This window comes from Leishmania mexicana, chromosome 34 (genome assembly GCF_000234665.1).
Source record: "Leishmania mexicana MHOM/GT/2001/U1103 complete genome, chromosome 34".
Lineage (NCBI taxonomy): Eukaryota > Euglenozoa > Kinetoplastea > Trypanosomatida > Trypanosomatidae > Leishmania > Leishmania mexicana.
This window is the reverse complement of record NC_018338.1, coordinates 1304076-1320791: the sequence shown is the minus strand read 5'-3', so window position 1 is coordinate 1320791 and position 16716 is coordinate 1304076. Positions and strand designations below refer to the sequence as shown.

General features: G+C 57.1%; 6 protein-coding genes across 6 annotated transcripts; all 6 read left to right on the top strand.

Moving 5' to 3' along the window:
• Positions 1–2985: 2985 nt before the first annotated feature.
• On the top strand, positions 2986–4584 carry LMXM_34_3470 (conserved hypothetical protein; the record flags this gene model as incomplete). Its single annotated transcript, XM_003879294.1, has 1 exon — positions 2986–4584. The coding sequence occupies one exon, from the start codon at positions 2986–2988 to the stop codon at positions 4582–4584; it is 1599 nt and encodes a 532-aa protein (XP_003879343.1).
• An 887-nt stretch (positions 4585–5471) lies between these two features.
• On the top strand, positions 5472–6578 carry LMXM_34_3460 (conserved hypothetical protein; the record flags this gene model as incomplete). The annotated part of the gene is made up of 1 exon (XM_003879293.1): positions 5472–6578. One exon carries the CDS (start codon positions 5472–5474, stop codon positions 6576–6578), a length of 1107 nt encoding a protein of 368 aa, XP_003879342.1.
• Positions 6579–7539: 961 nt separating this feature from the next.
• Positions 7540–10062, top strand: LMXM_34_3450 (putative DNA-repair protein; the record flags this gene model as incomplete). Its single annotated transcript, XM_003879292.1, has 1 exon — positions 7540–10062. One exon carries the CDS (start codon positions 7540–7542, stop codon positions 10060–10062), a length of 2523 nt encoding a protein of 840 aa, XP_003879341.1.
• Positions 10063–11327: 1265 nt separating this feature from the next.
• Positions 11328–11681, top strand: LMXM_34_3440 (conserved hypothetical protein; the record flags this gene model as incomplete). Its single annotated transcript, XM_003879291.1, has 1 exon — positions 11328–11681. The coding sequence occupies one exon, from the start codon at positions 11328–11330 to the stop codon at positions 11679–11681; it is 354 nt and encodes a 117-aa protein (XP_003879340.1).
• A 1399-nt stretch (positions 11682–13080) lies between these two features.
• LMXM_34_3430 (conserved hypothetical protein) lies at positions 13081–14841 on the top strand (the record flags this gene model as incomplete). Its single annotated transcript, XM_003879290.1, has 1 exon — positions 13081–14841. The coding sequence occupies one exon, from the start codon at positions 13081–13083 to the stop codon at positions 14839–14841; it is 1761 nt and encodes a 586-aa protein (XP_003879339.1).
• A 777-nt stretch (positions 14842–15618) lies between these two features.
• LMXM_34_3420 (hypothetical protein, unknown function) lies at positions 15619–16188 on the top strand (the record flags this gene model as incomplete). The annotated part of the gene is made up of 1 exon (XM_003879289.1): positions 15619–16188. The coding sequence occupies one exon, from the start codon at positions 15619–15621 to the stop codon at positions 16186–16188; it is 570 nt and encodes a 189-aa protein (XP_003879338.1).
• Between the last annotated feature and the right edge of the window lie 528 nt (positions 16189–16716).

Genomic DNA, 16716 nt, shown 5'->3' with positions numbered 1-16716 from the left:
AGCCAAGCAGTCCCTCCTCCCTATCCCTGCCAACGCCCAGCCGCCCCTGGCCGTCACAGGGTCAAGCGCCCAGGACGTGGGAGGGCCAGCGCGACTCGTCGCTGCTCGATATCCGCGGTCACGTCCTGGATGGCGCTGCGGTGGAGCGACCTGCGTCAGCGAATGGCCCGACGCCCACCATATGCTGGGCAGAGTGTCGGCCGCGACCCGGGCGTACACCAGTCGGACATCGCACTGCCTGTAGGGGGCCCTGAGACGATCGTCGGGTAGAGTGGAGCTTGACTCCTGTTGGGTGGCAGAATGAAGTTTCGTTTTGCTTTTACCGTTCTACTCCACCGCAAACAAGTCAGAAAATAGGCGCACACAACCACAGCTCACCCGCCTCTGTAGGGGGGAGGGGGTACGGCTGCATCCTGGGCGTCTAGAAAGAGCCGCCTGCCTCCGCACCGGGCCATGCGGCGTGCGGGCACTTTCTGTCCCTCCTCATCCATCCTTCGGGCACGCGCTGCGTGGCAGGCGTCCCGCGGACATGGGTGAGCTGCACGGTCCGATCCAACGCGGGGCGCGTCCGGGCCCCTGCTGGATGGCGGATGCGGGGGTGTCTCTGTGATGCGGGTAATAGGTGGGTGGTCAAGGCGACATGCCGGATGAGCTCGAGGAGGACGTTGGCCAGCCTCAGGTCAGGGGGTCCTCGGCGGCCCTGCACACCCCCTGCCTGTGTGCCGTGCTTCGCCCTCCGTCGCCTCAAGCCGCGGCATCCCATAATATGGAGCCCTCCGCATGGGGAGTGTGGAGGACCCGATGGTGCAGCTCGGGCTGCTCTCGTGATGCTTCCGGCACCTGTGCCTCATCAGTGCAGCCCTGGACAGATGCAGGAGATGCCGCATGCTCTGCACACATGCGCTGCGGGGCGCACTGCTACGCGATTCCCTCGCGCCCTTTCCGCCCATCACTCTCTTGCTCTCTCACACCTCTGCGCTCTGTCTTTCGATGTGGCACACACCATGCCAGCAGCGGTTGGCAGCGCGCGCACAGCGCTCGCATTTTCGGGCCACGGCGCCTGCGTCAGGACGGCGTTGCTGTCTGGGGAGGGGAAGGGGCTCGCTCTCCTCGTCTTCCCCATCCCCGTCGCTGCCACGGGGGCGTGCGGGGGCGGCGGGCGATCCGAGAATCTCGCGCAGCATACCGGGCACCACGCCGGGTCGGGCACCCTCATGCCCAGCACGGGCGGGGGCGGGGGGCACCGCAACACCAGCGGGCCGTACGGCACCCGCGCCCCGTCTTACCACCGCCACGCGCCCGCCGCGGCAGCGATCCCCAGTGCACGGACGGGTGCCCGCGCGGGCCTGGGCGAGGATGGCCGCCTGCCGTCTCGTGGGCTCGGCATCCCTGTCCATCTGGTGTGGGACGCATGCCGCGGAGCGCCTCGTGTCCCAGCGTGCCGCATCGTGTATCGCCGTTTCGGGCGATGCCGGCCTGGCGTCTGAGGCCGGCGACCAGGCGCGCGATCCACGCAGTCGGCGCCGGCTCCTCTGCCACTGCCGATTCGGCAGGCTTGTCAGCTTCGCCGTGGCGCTCCCATCCGCAATGGCCACAGGCGGACAGAAATGAGAGGCGCGCGCGGCGGGCCAGCAGCGCCAGCACTTGTGCGCAGATACGTCGCAGCATGGCATCCCCCACCGCTGTGGCGCCCGTGCCGGGCGCCATGCGGAGGGAGAGCGGGCCCGTGGCAACAGCGGCGCTGGCTCTTCTGTGCGTCGGTGGCTGCGCGTGGGGCTCCGAAGGGGTCGCTGGCTGCGCACCCGCGTGGGCACCGCCGGGGCGCTGTGGACCCGCCCCCCCTGGCAGTCGCACCCACCGCCGCCAAAGCGCAGCCGCGGCGTGCCGCTTGCGGGCAGGGAAAACCGCTTGGCCGGGCCCGTGGCGGGGGCCGCCAGGGGGCTGTCCCGCCGGGTGCGGCCGCCCACGGGCCGTTCTTTTCGCCAAAACGGAAGCCACTGGTGCCAGGCCCAAGGAAGGCACCCAGCATGCCGCCCGAGCACGGCCCCCTTTTTGGCGCAACCACGGAGGAGCGCCAACGGGCCACCCCCGACGGGCGCACGCCGCCCACCAACGCGAGGACAGCGGCGGGGAGGCGCCGTGTGAACGCATTTGATTTGCCGCCGAAGGGCGGCCTCGTTTCGGGCCGTGGCCAACTTGCCGCGGCCTTGTGGGTCGCCAAGGGTCTGTTGCCATTGTGCCGGCGGCCGTGTGGCGCATCCCTGGGGTTGGCGAAGACCCCCCTCTCACCACCACAAGAGGGCAGCACGATGGCCGACTGGTGTACGCCCGGGTCGCGCCCGACACTCTGCCCAGCATATGGTGGGCGTCGGGCCATTCGCTGACGCAGGTCGCTCCACCGCAGCGCCATCCAGGACGTGACCGCGGATATCGAGCAGCGACGAGTCGCGCTGGCCCTCCCACGTCCTGGGCGCTTGACCCTGTGACGGCCAGGGGCGGCTGGGCGTTGGCAGGGATAGGGGTGGGGGGCTCCTTTGTTACCGTGGAAGCGGCCGCCGGCCGACGAAGGGCGTAGGGCCCCCCATGTAAAGTAAAAGCCGGCGGATTGCCAATGCAAAGGGAGAAATTGCTAAACATCATGGGAAAACCCTGGGACGCGGGGCGGAACTGTGTAATGTTGAGGTTCGTCTTTGAGGGAAACATTTTTTGGCAAAATACCTGTCCATTTGCTTGCCACATGCCTGCTCTCTCCTGGGTTTCTCTCCTTGCTTGCTTGAGCGCTCTCGCGGCATTCGTCGAGGTCGTGGAAGACAACCCGGAATCGGCTAAAACTTTTCCCCTTTTTCCAGGGGGGCGTCCTCGATCCGCAGGGCTTCTTGAAAACGCAATGCATTCTGACGTCATTGTTTCATGCTATGAGTTTTTCCTCCGCACTTGTTTTTCCCGTTTTACTGATTCCCGGGTAAACACCCGACGAAGGACAAGATGCGAAATGCCTTGACTTTCTCGGGTCAAGGAGCGCATGCCAAAGGCATGTGTCTTTCCCTTCTGGATGACCCTGCGGTTGTGCAGGTATGGGAACGCATGACAGATTGCATGATGCGCAATTATGGCATCTCATTACAGTATATCATTCAAGAAAACCCCAAGAAAGTAGTGGCGCGTAGCGACGCTTTTGTTGTCGATGAAGTCTGCAAGCGGCCCTGCACAGAGGTGCTTAATATGAAAGAGTCTACACCATGCACTCACACGATCACACACCCAGACGGTGTGATGCAGTTAACGTACCTAACGCAGCCCTGCGTTCTCGCCGCACAACTTCTCGCATACGAAAAGTTGAAGCATCGAAATCCACAGATATACAATAGGCAAATTTCCTGCATCGCCGGGCATAGTCTAGGTGAATTTACCGCGCTCACAGCTCTCGGTGTCTTTACTCCCGAGACCGCTGTTGATTTAACTTTCAAGCGTGGCCTGCTCATGGAGCAGGCATGCGATGGTGTCCCGCGCGGAAATAGAAAACTGTACGCCTGCAGTCCTCAGCGAGCAAATCTCAGCGACGACAGCGAGACGGCAGACAAAGTTTTCTTCGCGCTTATCGAGGAGGTCGCACAATCTCTTGCGCATACATCCTCATTCGTTGAAGTGGTGAACAATAACATCAGGCATCAGCAATACGTCGTGGCTGGCGACCTTGTCGGACTAGCTGTGCTGGGCAAATGCCTGGATCCGCAATACCGGGCAAACTGTGCCAGCGGTGAGGATGTTGAATCCCTTGTAAGCCATGCTATCACATCCGTCCGCATCGACAACAAAGATGGTGTGGCAAGAGATCCGGACGTTGTCCACGATGGTGATTTCGCAACGTCATCAGCGCAAAAGTACGGTTCAAGATCAACGTTTCGCCGGTTCATCAAGGGCGCGGACGACGGCTTTACTCCGTCACTAGAGGAACTTACGCATCTCACGTTGGAGGAGGACGGCCGCAGTGGCCTTAAGAAGAAATCATGGTTTGTTCCTCTGATCATGGAAGTTCCATTTCATTCGAGCAAGCTTCGGCGTGCCATGGATGCGTTTCTTCCTCTCGTACGTACAGCCCTTCCAGACGAGGCGTCTCTTCGCGAGCTGTTATCGATTTCCAACGACGGAATAATTGATGAGGAGCGCCGCGTCCACCCTTTGTGGATTACAAATTTGACGGGGAGGGTTTTCAACCCATTGAACAGGGCTTTTCAGCAGAGTGCGCTTGAGCACATGAGGAGGGCGAATATTGGCGAAATCCGTCACAAAGGGCGATTTGAGAGCACTCTTGTTGTCGATACATTTAACAGTGGCGCAGCGGAAGGAAACGTGAGGGAGATGACGGCTGCAGTGCTGGCAGCTCAGCTCGCCCACCCTGTACAATGGATAACAGCAATGGAGGAGGTTGTTGTGGCACAAGGATGCTCACACATTCAAGAGGCGTCGCCGAAAAGGAACACATCGGAAATGTTTAGGCGTGCTTCATTTTTCGCTGACGATAGCCGAAACAGCCGCATTTCCCTTCAAGTGTCTTCCTTTCCAAGCGAAACACCACTTTTCTAGTTTCGGTTATGTCAGTTCTTTTTTTTTTAATGAGGAGTTGTGAATCTTTGGCTTCATGGGTTTACTTCAAAGGTTGAGACTTTGTCGTGTACAATTCAATATACGTATATACACATTTCTAAAATATAAGTCTCTTGGAGCGTCATCTTATATTTTCCCTGATTTCGCAGCTCCACGAAAGCACCTGTGAAAAAAGACATGTTTTTTTCCGCGCTTTCTTTGTAGCGACTCTGCTGCGGTGGCTTTTTTGTGTTGCCGATGCTTGAGACTTTCACTGAAGTGCACGCGATCAAAGAGAGGAAATCCCCCCGAAAAAAAATTACAGATGGGAACAGCAACGTGTGAACGTTGCTCTGAGCAATCTGCTTCTCTGTGGGGGACTTCGCACTCCGCTCAAGATGTTGTCAAAAGGCTTTCTCATTTTCTCTTTCTGCCGTCTGTCTTCCTTTTATCCTTTATATCTCTTTGACACCTGATTTTACGGGGGAAAAATATATCGACACCATATCCTTTACAACGAACCACCTTTTCTTTTTGTTCTCCGCTTAGTATTGGAAACGGTTTGCATCAGAACCCCAAACAATATGTATCGGGCCAGCCTTCTTAAACGAAGGACCCGTGGCCTCTTTTCCCCTACTTCAGGCAGACTGCTTTGGTGGGGGTACAAGGAAAGTGATCTTCATCGCCTTGCTCGACAGCGCCCGTGGTGGGAAACGGCTGCCATTTTTACCGGGCTTCTCGTTTTCGTAAACGTGACGAGCACAGGCTTTTATGCACTGAACCGATGGTATCAGCGCTGGCGACCCTCAGGAAATGAGCTGCACATTCGCGATTCGATCGATCAGAAGTTGTTTTCAAGGCCTGATCTAGCAGTCGTTGCCGTGCGAATGTTGCTGCATCATGCGCTTAGTAACACGCAAACACCATTTGGATGCCCTATTGTGGCACCTGAGAATTACCGAGAAGAGGCCGAGGAGATTGTAGACTTCATTTGGAAACTTAACGCAGATCAGCCGATGTACACCTTTCCCGATTTGTGGGCGATGTTCACAGCAAAGGCAATGGCTCGCCTTGGTGGACCCAACGTAGTACCGTTTCGCGGTCGTGATGACCCACCTGAGCTCATGACACGTGACTTGCTCCTCACATTTCCGCGTTCGCTGGTTCCCGAGGATGACCGTGATGTCCTGAACATGAAGCGTGTTTTATCGCGTCAAGGGTTTTCATTGGAGCAAGTGGTTGCCTTGATGGGGTGCAACCGTTGTATTGGTTTTCACGACGTCGCTAACTTTCATACACGTGAGGAGGTGAAGCCAAAATTGAAGCGGCGCCCAGGACTCATTGGACCCAGTGACGATGAGTTTCACCTGCCTAGCACGATTCAGAAAACTACGATGGACCCATATGTGTTTGGCTCAGAGTACTTTGATCTTCTGCTGGATTACAAATGGCGTCAACCAGGATTGTTCCAGCAGCAAAGGAAGGGTGAGTATAGGTGTAACGCAAAGGAGCGCGCGCGCCAAGTAACCTTACTCGACCCCTTTTCCGAGAAATCGTACGAGTCGCAGCAACGTCGGATGAAGGCTGCTGAAAAAGCACGGGAGAGTATTGATGCAGCGGATAAACGTATCCCAACTCTTGGAGGCAACGATAGTGCTCCCGACGGCGGTCGCTTTGATCGCAGCGGAGAGGCTCAGTTCATTCCGGGTGCGACTAGCGCCAACTGGAGCGATGGTGCGGAGAGTAGCAATCGAGAACTGGACATCGCTGGCGATCCTGACTACGAAGCTGAGCGCGTGGCTGTGTCTGTTGACCCGTGTGAGCATGTTTCAATGCGCGGTACAGATGTTATGCTTTTGGACGATGCTCTCACGAAAGGCTGGCTGTATCAGTTTGGGGATAACGAGCTTGAGTTCTACGCCGCTGTATCGGAGGTGATTTTAAACATTCAAGGCAGAGGTTATAATCCGAATAAGCTCGCAGTGTGGAAGTGAGCAGATGCACGGCCATTCAAGTTGGAAAAAAGTCACTTTTTCTCGTCAGGCGTTACTGAGCATTGACCCTTTTCACATCTGGTTTCTCGCGGTGATGGATGACCGTCTGCACATTTCACAGACAAACAAACAAAAAAGTTATAGGCTTGCGTAGTGCGGTGGCTCGCACTACTGAACAAAAAATTACTGGGTAGAGTTCCAGTATGTTTTCCCGCACCGAATGACTCGATGCATCGCTGCAGCACTCATCACTGTTGAGGAAGGGGTCTTTCATGTTCGTTGCGTCACCTCTGCATCGACCATTTTGCATATACCCTTTGCAGCTTGCTTGCTTTTCACATTGATGCCTTCTTTATATTGAGCGCTCTATCCTCCTTCCCCTCCATTGCTTTTTTTTGGTGCTGTTGGTTTATCTCTCTATATATTGGTTGATTGTCAAGGCGTCTGTTGCGTCGCACCCAAGAAGTGAAGTAGCCACAGTTGCACGTGTTGGTTTGCCAGCGCGGACAGCAGCATCTGGGAAACAAAGGATATTTACTTGTTTTTTAATCTCTAGCCTGTTTCTCTGTTTCTCAGGGCTAACTTTGTGGTTGCGGCACTGTGCAGTGTTGCATATTTATCGAGACCCTTCACGCTCCTCTTCCACTTTCTTTTTTGACATCATACTGTGGTCATCTTTTCCATTGGGAAAAAACTACGGAGAAGAAAAAGGACCGGTTGGGTGTTTTACGTCTTTACCTTCACCTTATTTCCGCTCTTGTACTGGGCTTCTCTTCTCTAGCTGTGCATTACGCTATGCTTCTACTCTGTTGATAGTCCGTCAATAATGAGCTCCAACACCCGAAGGGCTGCAACGTCAGTCGCCTCAGCGGCGACTGCCACTGTGGATGGGTATCTGCGCAATATGTCGAAGCGACTGCGCATTCCGGCCGCGGAAGGCGGCCGCGGCACACGACGAAAAATGGCCATGGTGACATCCGCCAGCGTACCCGCTGACCCAGCCGAGACGCGTAACGCCACGGAGGAGGATGGGAGCGACTTGGCCACCGATGTGAATGAGTGGGATGAAGTGGAGCTTCCAGTCGCCTTTTCTTCTGCCAAGAAGCAGGAGGAAAGTGAAAGCAGCAGTTTAGTCAAGAAGGGTCTGACTGACGACGGCGAAGGTGAGGCGGTGAAGCACGAGACCACTTACGCGGTTTCAACTGTCAAGACAGAGGTAACGACTACCAAAAGAGGTGAGGCAGTTACTGTAATATCGAGTAGCGTGAAGGAGGAACTTGTGAACGTGGACGGGGAGGAGACTGCGAGTAATCGGCCCCTGATGGAATGGGCGCAACTGCCGCTTGTGGGACGGCCGCGCGCTTCGGATACATGGCGGCAGCGTGACCCAGCTTATGAGGCCATGATGGAGCAGAGGGATTTGCTAGCCGCAAAGCGTCGCTCAGAGCGCATTCAGCGCGTCTGCGAGTCGCTCTTCGCACTTCTGGCTGTTTTCATTCGAGCCCGTCTACTCTGGCGCGAGTCGTGTCATCCCGGTTTCGTTAAACGGCTTCTGCAGCTCCATGTGCCACGCGGAAGGGGCCCGAAGCGCTCACGCTGCGAAGATCCTTCCAGAAAGGCAACAAGTGCTTACGTTTTTCTCAAAGCAGTAGCCACCGCAAAGGTGCTGGTGGCAGAGTCGATGAAGCCGCCGCATCGCAAACCCTCGCTCGCCCCCGCATGGGTGACGTGCGCGAAAGACGCGGTGCAGAATAACACCTCGGCGGCCGTGAATGTACTCATCAAGATCATCAACGACCACTTCAAGTTGGAGGCACCGGCGGCTCCAGCTTCGTCGAGTGGACGTGGGACATCTGTTGGCGCCGCGGCGTACAGTGTTGCTCCCTCGTCTGCAGAGCAAGACTTTTCCGACTGGTCACTACCTGTCAAACCAGGGTTTCTCTGCACGAAGATAGCAGAGTGTCATTGCCGTGTCTCCGCGGATGCGCCCCTCGAGTTGCCCCATCCTCTTTACTTTTCCCTTGTGTTTCTGGCATTGGCGCGCGTGGCGGGGCTGAGCTGCCGTCTTGTGGTGGCGAAGCTAGCCAAGACGCAGCTGGAGAGGGGCCGCGCAGCGGGGCCTGCCGGAGGCGCTGCCAATGGGTACAACGACTCACGTGAGGGCGGGGACAATACCGCAGACGGTGAGTGGGAAGAAACGACGCGCCGACCGCTGCGAGTTCTTTCCATTTTTGAAGGCCGCGAGAAGCGCAAGGCATCCCGTCGCACCGACGCCAGTGAGGCTGTTCGAACGGGCAAGGGGTCGAAGCGACAGCGGCCCTCAGCAGGGTCGGCAGAAGACACCAAAGACAGTGAGGAGCTCAAGTCAAAGAAACTCCTCACTTCATGCTACTGGGTGGAGGTGTGGTCCGCGGAGCGCGAGAGCTTCCTTTCTGTCAACCCGTGCCAAAGCTGTGCCACACTCTGGGGTGCATCGTACACGTTGTCAGTCTCTGGTCACGTGGCGGTGGACGCGACGCCGCGGTACATCTCCAAGTACAGCGCCGCATACGCCTACGGTCGTCGCCTCGGCACCTGTCGGCAGCACCGATTCCTGTGGCACGACGAACTCGCCTGGGATGACACCCGTGAGCTGTCTGAGGTGCTGCGTGCTACCTTCAACGTGGCTGCGCCACACACGAGCTCGCTGGCGCAGCGGCAGCAGCACCGGGAGAGCCGGCAGCTACACTCCCTCATGTACTCGGAGGCCGTGCCCACAACGCTGAATGCTCTTCACCGCCACCCACTCTATGTGATAGACTCCGACCTTGCGCGGCATGAGGGGGTGTACCCAAAGGATGCAAGCACGACCGTGGGAAGCGTGAAGGGTCGCCTGGTGTACAAGCGTTCCGCCATCGTGAGTCTGCGGTCTCGCGACGGGTGGTTGCGCGAGGGACGCAGCCTGCTCACGGAGGACCAGCCAGCGTACAAGGTTGTGGCACCACCCACCTCTCGTCCGTTCGCGGCACCGTCGACACTCTACGGTCGTTGGCAAACGCAGCCATTCGAGCCACTGCCACTCACTGCAGGCGATCCTCCGAGCATTCCACATCACGGGCGGACGTCGTGGTACATCTTACTCGACAAAGCCCCGCCACAGGGAATTGTGCACATGACCCAGCCCCAGATATCTCGGGTGGCGCGCCGCATGAAGCTCGACTTCCGCTTGGCTGTGGTTGGTTTTGAGCGCCGCCGCACCGACGAGCACCGCCGCGGGCACTGGGAGACCGTCATCAACGGCATCGTTGTCAAGGAAACTGACAGCGTCGCACTCCTTCGCGCCTACGAGGAGTGGGTGCTGCTGGTGCAGGAGCAGGAGGCGACGAAGCGAAGACAGCGTGCGTTCCACTGGTGGCTTTTGCTTGCGCAGCGTCTTCTGGCGTTAAAACGACTGCAGAATCAGTACGCCAAAGGGCTCGGCGCCGGCGCGATGCCGACGCAGTGATCAACATTGTTCCTCGTGTTTTTTTCTTTCAGCGTGCACGACCTCCCGAATGACGGTTAACACCCCAATGCGGTGGTGTCAGGGCCCAGTGCCCAACTCTGTGTGAGGAAGCCAAGCAGTCCCTCCTCCCTATCCCTGCCAACGCCCAGCCACCCCTGGCCGTCACAGGGTCAAGCGCCCAGGACGTGGGGAGGGCCAGCACGACTTGTCGCTGCTCGATATCCGCGGTCACGTCCTGGATGGCGCTGCGGTGGAGCGACCTGCGTCAGCGAATGGCCCGACGCCCACCATATGCTGGGCAGAGTGTCGGCCGCGACCCGGGCGTATCCCAGTCGGCCATCGCACTGCCTGTAGGGGGCCCTGAGACGGTCGTCGGGTAGAGTGGAGCTTGACTCCTGTTGGGTGGCAGAGAATGGACTCAATGAAGAGGAAATGAAGCACGGGAGCCGCAGTTACGGCGACTGACGGTTGCGTTATTTTTTTTCCTTTTTTCTCTCGTGTCTGCATTTTCTCTTCTCTTCCCGTGACGCACGTACGTGTGTGTTCTCGACCGCTGGCGGATGCATTTGTTGTTCTGCTGACACCCGGTGCCCCTGCATAGGGGGAGGCGAAACAAAAAAAACAAAAGAAAACGGCCCGACGAGGCAAAACATAAAAAGCTCTTGTCGTCGAGGGTAGCGAAAGTCGATCCTGTTAGAAGAGGGATGACGGCCCCGACCTTCACGAAGCCTCCAAACGAATCCAATGGATCTGTGGAAACGTCCGTGCCACTGACGCTGTCGCAGAGAGCGCCGTAATGCTTCTTTTTTACCGCGCAGGTCTTGGAGGAGATGCGCGTGAACGTGACTTAGCTGCCTTGCATGAGCTGGGCCACGCATCTCCATCTCATTGGTTTCGTGCATATCGTGTCATTCGCTTTGTGCAGTCGTTCACAGTGTCACCATTTCCATTTGGTGCCCGTACTTTTCGGCCTTCGCTCCTTCGTCACTATTCTTGTTGCCACAACCACACAGAAACTCGCGTGCGTGTCCCAGCTTGCTGCTTCATTGGCTGTCTCGTATCTGACTGACCTCTTGTAACGAGCCAGCTTTTATACCGATTTCCCCCGCACTCACTGCTCCCCCCCCCACACACACATACATATCCTCACATCTTCCCCTTCCATCCGAACGCGTTCATCTCATCACGTAACTCTGCGCTACTAGCGCCTCTTACCCCTCAGAAGACCCCCTCCCCCAAAACACACACGCACACACACAACCGCGATGTATGCCCAGCACATTCAATCCACCCCAAGCAACAAGTTCCCTGTGTTCCAGGGCGTGTCGCCGCGCGTGACGGGGCAAACCTACCAGAGTCACCGTGGCGAGTATGTTTCCATCATTTTTGAGCTGACGGTCCCGGGCGAGTTCAAATGTGGCGTGACGGGCATGTCGGTAAAGGTGGTTGGCGTGCCAGAGGCAGTGGAAGTGAGCCGCGTCTGCGAGTTTATCTGCTACGTCGATCCTTCCACAGGGGATCTGACGTACTTTCAGCACGCCATGCTTGATGACGAATTCGACTTTGAGGTGTACCGCCGCCTCGTGAGCCTGACGACCAAAGTCCCACAGCTTTTTTAAACAGCTCTACGCGAGGTTAGAGGAGAGAGCGACAATGAACGGCGTGATTTGCCCATCGTTAGTGATGGGCGCACTTCAAGCCAGCACGCAAAGCAGATGGAGAGGTGTTGTGCCGATATACATACCCTCGCACAGGGGGAGTCACGCCAAGGTGTATCGTTCCTCTCTTTCCACTGCACCACTCACAGACAGAGAACCAAGCGCGGTGCTGGCGCTGGCATAGAACACCTGTCGTCGCACTGAGAGGAACCATGAGAGCGAGCAGGAGTAGAAAAATGAACACAGCACTCGATTGTACTCACGGACGTTTTTGTCCCTCTGCCCCTCTGTGTTTCCTATGATAGAAGATGGCCAGAAACCAACAGAAAGGAAAGAAGCACCAGGTAGGGTCGACCGGCTCAGTTGTGGAGAGTCTGTGCTTCTCTTTCTCTCTGTCGGGTTAGCCGTAGCTCACGGTGCGTGACATCAAAGGCAAGATGGAGCGATCCGGGAGAGAAGGCGGCTGGCTACGTGTGCACGTGCGTGCGTGCGCTTGATTGTTTCTCCCCCTCCTCCGGCTCTCATTCCCTCTTCATATGGGTGCGTGTGCGCGCGCGTCCTCGCGCGGTTGTGCCTTTTATCCTTTACCATGTGCCCAATGATGTCCGCAGTGAGCATCAGCGCGGGTCTTCTTCTGTTCTCCTTCCCTGCACAGTAGTGTGCGTATGTGTGTTTCCGAGGTTGCCTGTGCGCGTTCTTTTCTGGTCTCCTTCCATACATGATAAGAAAACAAATCGAGCCAAGAAGACCAAAGAAAGGACGCATACATGAAGAGCAAGCGCACTACGGCGCCTCCTCATCCTCAACAAGATACGACTTCGTGCTCTTGTCCCACCAGCGCTCTCTTCCGCTCCTCGAGCGACGCAAGCAAAGACATTAGCCGTGTGCTTTCGCTTCTTCTCATACATGCGCACGCTGCGGCGACAGAAAAATGCAAAAAAAGGGGGTGCCTTTTTCTTTTGTGCGCGTGTGTCTCTGCCGTGGCTACGGCACACCGCCTCCCCTCCCCCTCCTTTTGCTCTGCTCGGTCGTGGGACTCGTGCACTCCGCCATCGGCGTGGGTCGTGTTTTGAATGTGGTGTGTGCGCCTTGTGGTTTGATCGTGCTGACCCTTCCCTCTTGCGTTCTGCTCGACTGCCTCTCTTCTTTCATACTGCTTGTGTGCATGTTTGCTAGTGCACTTGGCGGGTGAGCCCGTTCCCATTCTTTTGCCTGTGCGATCGCTACTGTGTACACCACGAGTACACTCACATAAACAGCCCCACGCACGCGCGTTGCGAGACAACTCTCACGTTGCTTGGTGGTCGAGAAAGTGTGAATCAAATCCACACATGGGTAAGCGATCACCATTTTCTGTCTAATGCAGCTCGATGACTGGGGCACGTATCGCGAGACACTGCTCTACGCACGAGAGCTGGCCGTGCTTCTCCCGTCGTCGTGGAGTGAGTTGTCGAGTGACAAGTCAGCGACAAAGGCTTCTTCGTCGCTGCCACATTCTGGTTCATTGCCGTCTCTTGCGCTCGTGAAGCAAGTGGAAGTGCCTTTGCTGACGCAGTGGATGACGGCGGCGGCAGCAGTACCCATCACTTGCCATTGTAGCAGTGCAGGAGACGGTGTCGAAGTTATGGATCATGCCACTGCCGTCGTAGCGGCGCGTTGGACGAGGAATCTGGGCATGTGGATTGCCTTGCGAGTAGAGTATCTGTGCATCACAAGTGGGGGAGTGCTGACCCTCGAGGAAGAGAACGAAGTGCAGCGCTACAGGCAGTATTTTGTGCCCGTTGCGTGGCCGATGCTGGATCTACGCATTCGAGAGCGACTCGCTTCGCGTCTGTGCGCATTGGCAGAGAAACGAGGAGCGAGCCAGTCAATGGGCGGCACCAGCTGCACCAGTGACATGGCTGCCTCTTCCTCCTGCGTCACTCTTCTCAGCAAGGATGAGGAAGGCGAACAGGCGTGTGATGAAGTGTGCACGCGGGCTATGGAGGCTACCCAGCGTGTGGCGCGCGAGCAGCTCCGCATCAGCTGGGACGCGTTGCACCCCAGCAGTATTCCTGCTACGGTGGGCGCGAAGCTGAAGCGGCTTTCCGCGCAGCAGAGTCGGCACCAGAAATCTGAAACCGACTCTTTAACGCGACCGGTCGTAGTGCACACCAACTGTCTTGGTGGCCTCCTATACGCGTTGACGCGTTTTCGGCTGCGGCCGCAACGGCAACATGCAGACCACGACTCGGCGCCATGGCTGACCTTAACGCACAATGCACTTCTTCACATTGGCTACGACCTACTCACCAAGGTGAGGTCGTCCGTGATAGAGCGCTGCTACTACCTTATCCCCGCCCTGCTCGACTATGAGTCGTGCTTACTCTTGTGCGAGGCGCTGCTAAAGGAAAGCGCTGCATTGCAGGCGCACGAGAAAGAACTGACGAGGACACAGAGCATCTTGCGGCTCACTCTACAGAGTTTGCTGCAGTGTGCCCTTGGTATGTATCGGCATGCCATTGAGGCCTTGTTGGTTGACTACAAGAAGAATGCTTGCAAGTCGTCTGCAGGTTCTACTCCACGACTTGTGAAGGTGTCAGCACCTCTGTCGTCCGCGAACCCGCTTGTCGCTCAAGAACCCGCACAAAAGCAGTACGCATCCAGTGCCGTCGTTCCGTTGGAACCGCCAACCCGCCCGGGTGCTGCTGATGGACGCAGTGCATCAGCTGTGATGCGGCTCTCAGAACCAGCTTTTTCTATCTTGGTGGAAGTGCTGGAGCCAACTTGTGATCTACTGCAACGCTACCCCGTGGACTGGAATGTCCTTTCGACCAGGTTGCTCACATGCCCCGATGGGCGCGACCAGGGTGAGGCTTTTGATGGCCACACAGCAAGCGGAGGGGGACTGCTCTCTCCTTCATCCCGCAGGCAGCGCCTGGTGAGCCAGCAGCCACAGCGCTCTACTGCCGTGGATGTGCGAAGAGAGGTAGTGTCTTTTCTTGATGCAGAGGTGCCCAAATGCTTTGCCGCTGCTGCGGCAGGGTCTGGAGCGGCCGCCAAAAAGGCGCAGCAGCAGGCAACCACAGATGCATACCTTACGGCCACGTACCTCTCCACGTATGGACCACACTGGCTATAGGCGGAGGCAGAGGCGCACGCGATCCTCTGCACCCGCTTGAGGCAAGCCGGCCCCCTCCTCGTTGCTATCACACTGCTTCATATGTATGCGCCGACTACTGGACATCCACGGCATAAAATGGAGAGAAAAAAGAGAAAACCTCTTCGCGGCTCCCACACACGAAAAAAACAGCCTTGGCACAAGCTAGAGAGAGGGTGGGGTGAGGGGGGGGGAAGGGGTGAAACAGCTCTCTTCTACGCTTTTTCTTGTGTGTGTGTGTCTCTTGATCGGCCGCCTACATGCGAAGTGGTGCCCCCTCTCGCTTGTAAGCTTTCAGACGTGCACCCCCACGTGCAACGTGCTCCGCTGGAACTGTTTTCTGCCTTTGGGATGCTGCGCGTGATGGTCGTCACTGATCCGCCTCTTCTTTCTGGAACCACTCCATCACTCTTCTCTGCCGCTCTTATTCTTTCTTTGTGTACTATTTCAAACGTGTGCGGGCATCTCCGCTCGCCAGCTGCTGATGCGTGTATGTGTGTTCCACGTCTGTGTTGTGGGTAGTCACTGAAGCGCATGCATACTTTGCCGCCTTCAGTATGAGTTCGGCGCTTCTTCCTCTTGCTTTGCACTCAAAAGAAAAGCTGGAGGCGACGTCCCGCTTACAAGCGCGTGTTTTGCCCCACCCACACCCTTCTCGAGAGAGACGCATGAGCGGTACCCAGTGAAGGTTTTTCCTTACCTTTGTTTCCGCTTTTACAGAAAAAAAGACCGACACCATCAACGGTGCGAGGACCGAACATGCGCTCTACCGCCGCCAAGAAGTCGTTCCACCCACCTTTCAAGCATACAGCTCGGTGCAACACTGCAGCACCCGGTCGCGCGGTGGCGCGACAGCTGCACCGAAGCCAGGCATATGCGCTACATGCAGCGCCATCCTTTGCAGATGACCTCTGCGCAGCAAATACCTCGTCAACGCTTGCACCGCTCGCACCAGATACGGCTGCCGCGGTGTCCCAGCCCTTCACAGCGCCCAAGAAGGGGTCGGAATGCGACGACGACACCGCGCCGCGAGGCGCGACAACCGATCCTCTCCCCAGCACCGAGACTGGTGTTACCCTCGAGAGGTGTGAGCCTTCTCACCGGCAGCTAAAGCAGCGCATCGACGCTCGCCGAGCCGAGCTCGAAGGCACGCAAGCGTTGTCACTCGTAGCAGACACGCTGTATTGGGTGACAGTTTCGCAGGCGGCGCTGCAGCACTTGGCGGACGCTAAGGCAGCAGGCCAGGTGGAACGGGTACTGTCAGAGCTTCACATTGACCCGCCGACGGTGCTATTCTCAGTGGAGGAAGGTAGCTTCTCTCACCCATGAATGAGCGCCCTCTTGGGCACACGTGCACTCCTGCGGTTGGCAGGGTGAGGCACCTGGGATGTTCCCGCTAGCTGCGCATTACGAAAAGGCGAGCAACAGCACAAAGACAGAAGGCGGCACCAGAAGAAAAGAAAAGGTGCAAGAGGACCGCATATTGTCTTCACCTTGATGGCTCGCACTTGGCGGAGGAGCGCACTGCTTCCTTTTTTTGTTTTCTTCACCGCTGCTGTTTGCCGCTTTTGGTATCTTTTTCTTTTTTCTTACGTTGCGCTCACGCACAAAAACAATCACGTATGCAGATCAGTTGTGACGGGGTACCAGTCACGAGAGCGCCACACTAATCGGCTGCGGTGCGGCACCAACTGTAGCGTCGTAGTATGCATCCTGGCGATGCACTTCGTAAAGGCTTCCGTTTCAATCGAATCCTGCACCTACCCCTTTTCTTTTCACACAGGAGTGAGTCGGTCTTAGCTGCGCACATGCCCAGCGTCACTGGTGCTTGGGGCTCCGATTTCCTGCTCCTGTGAC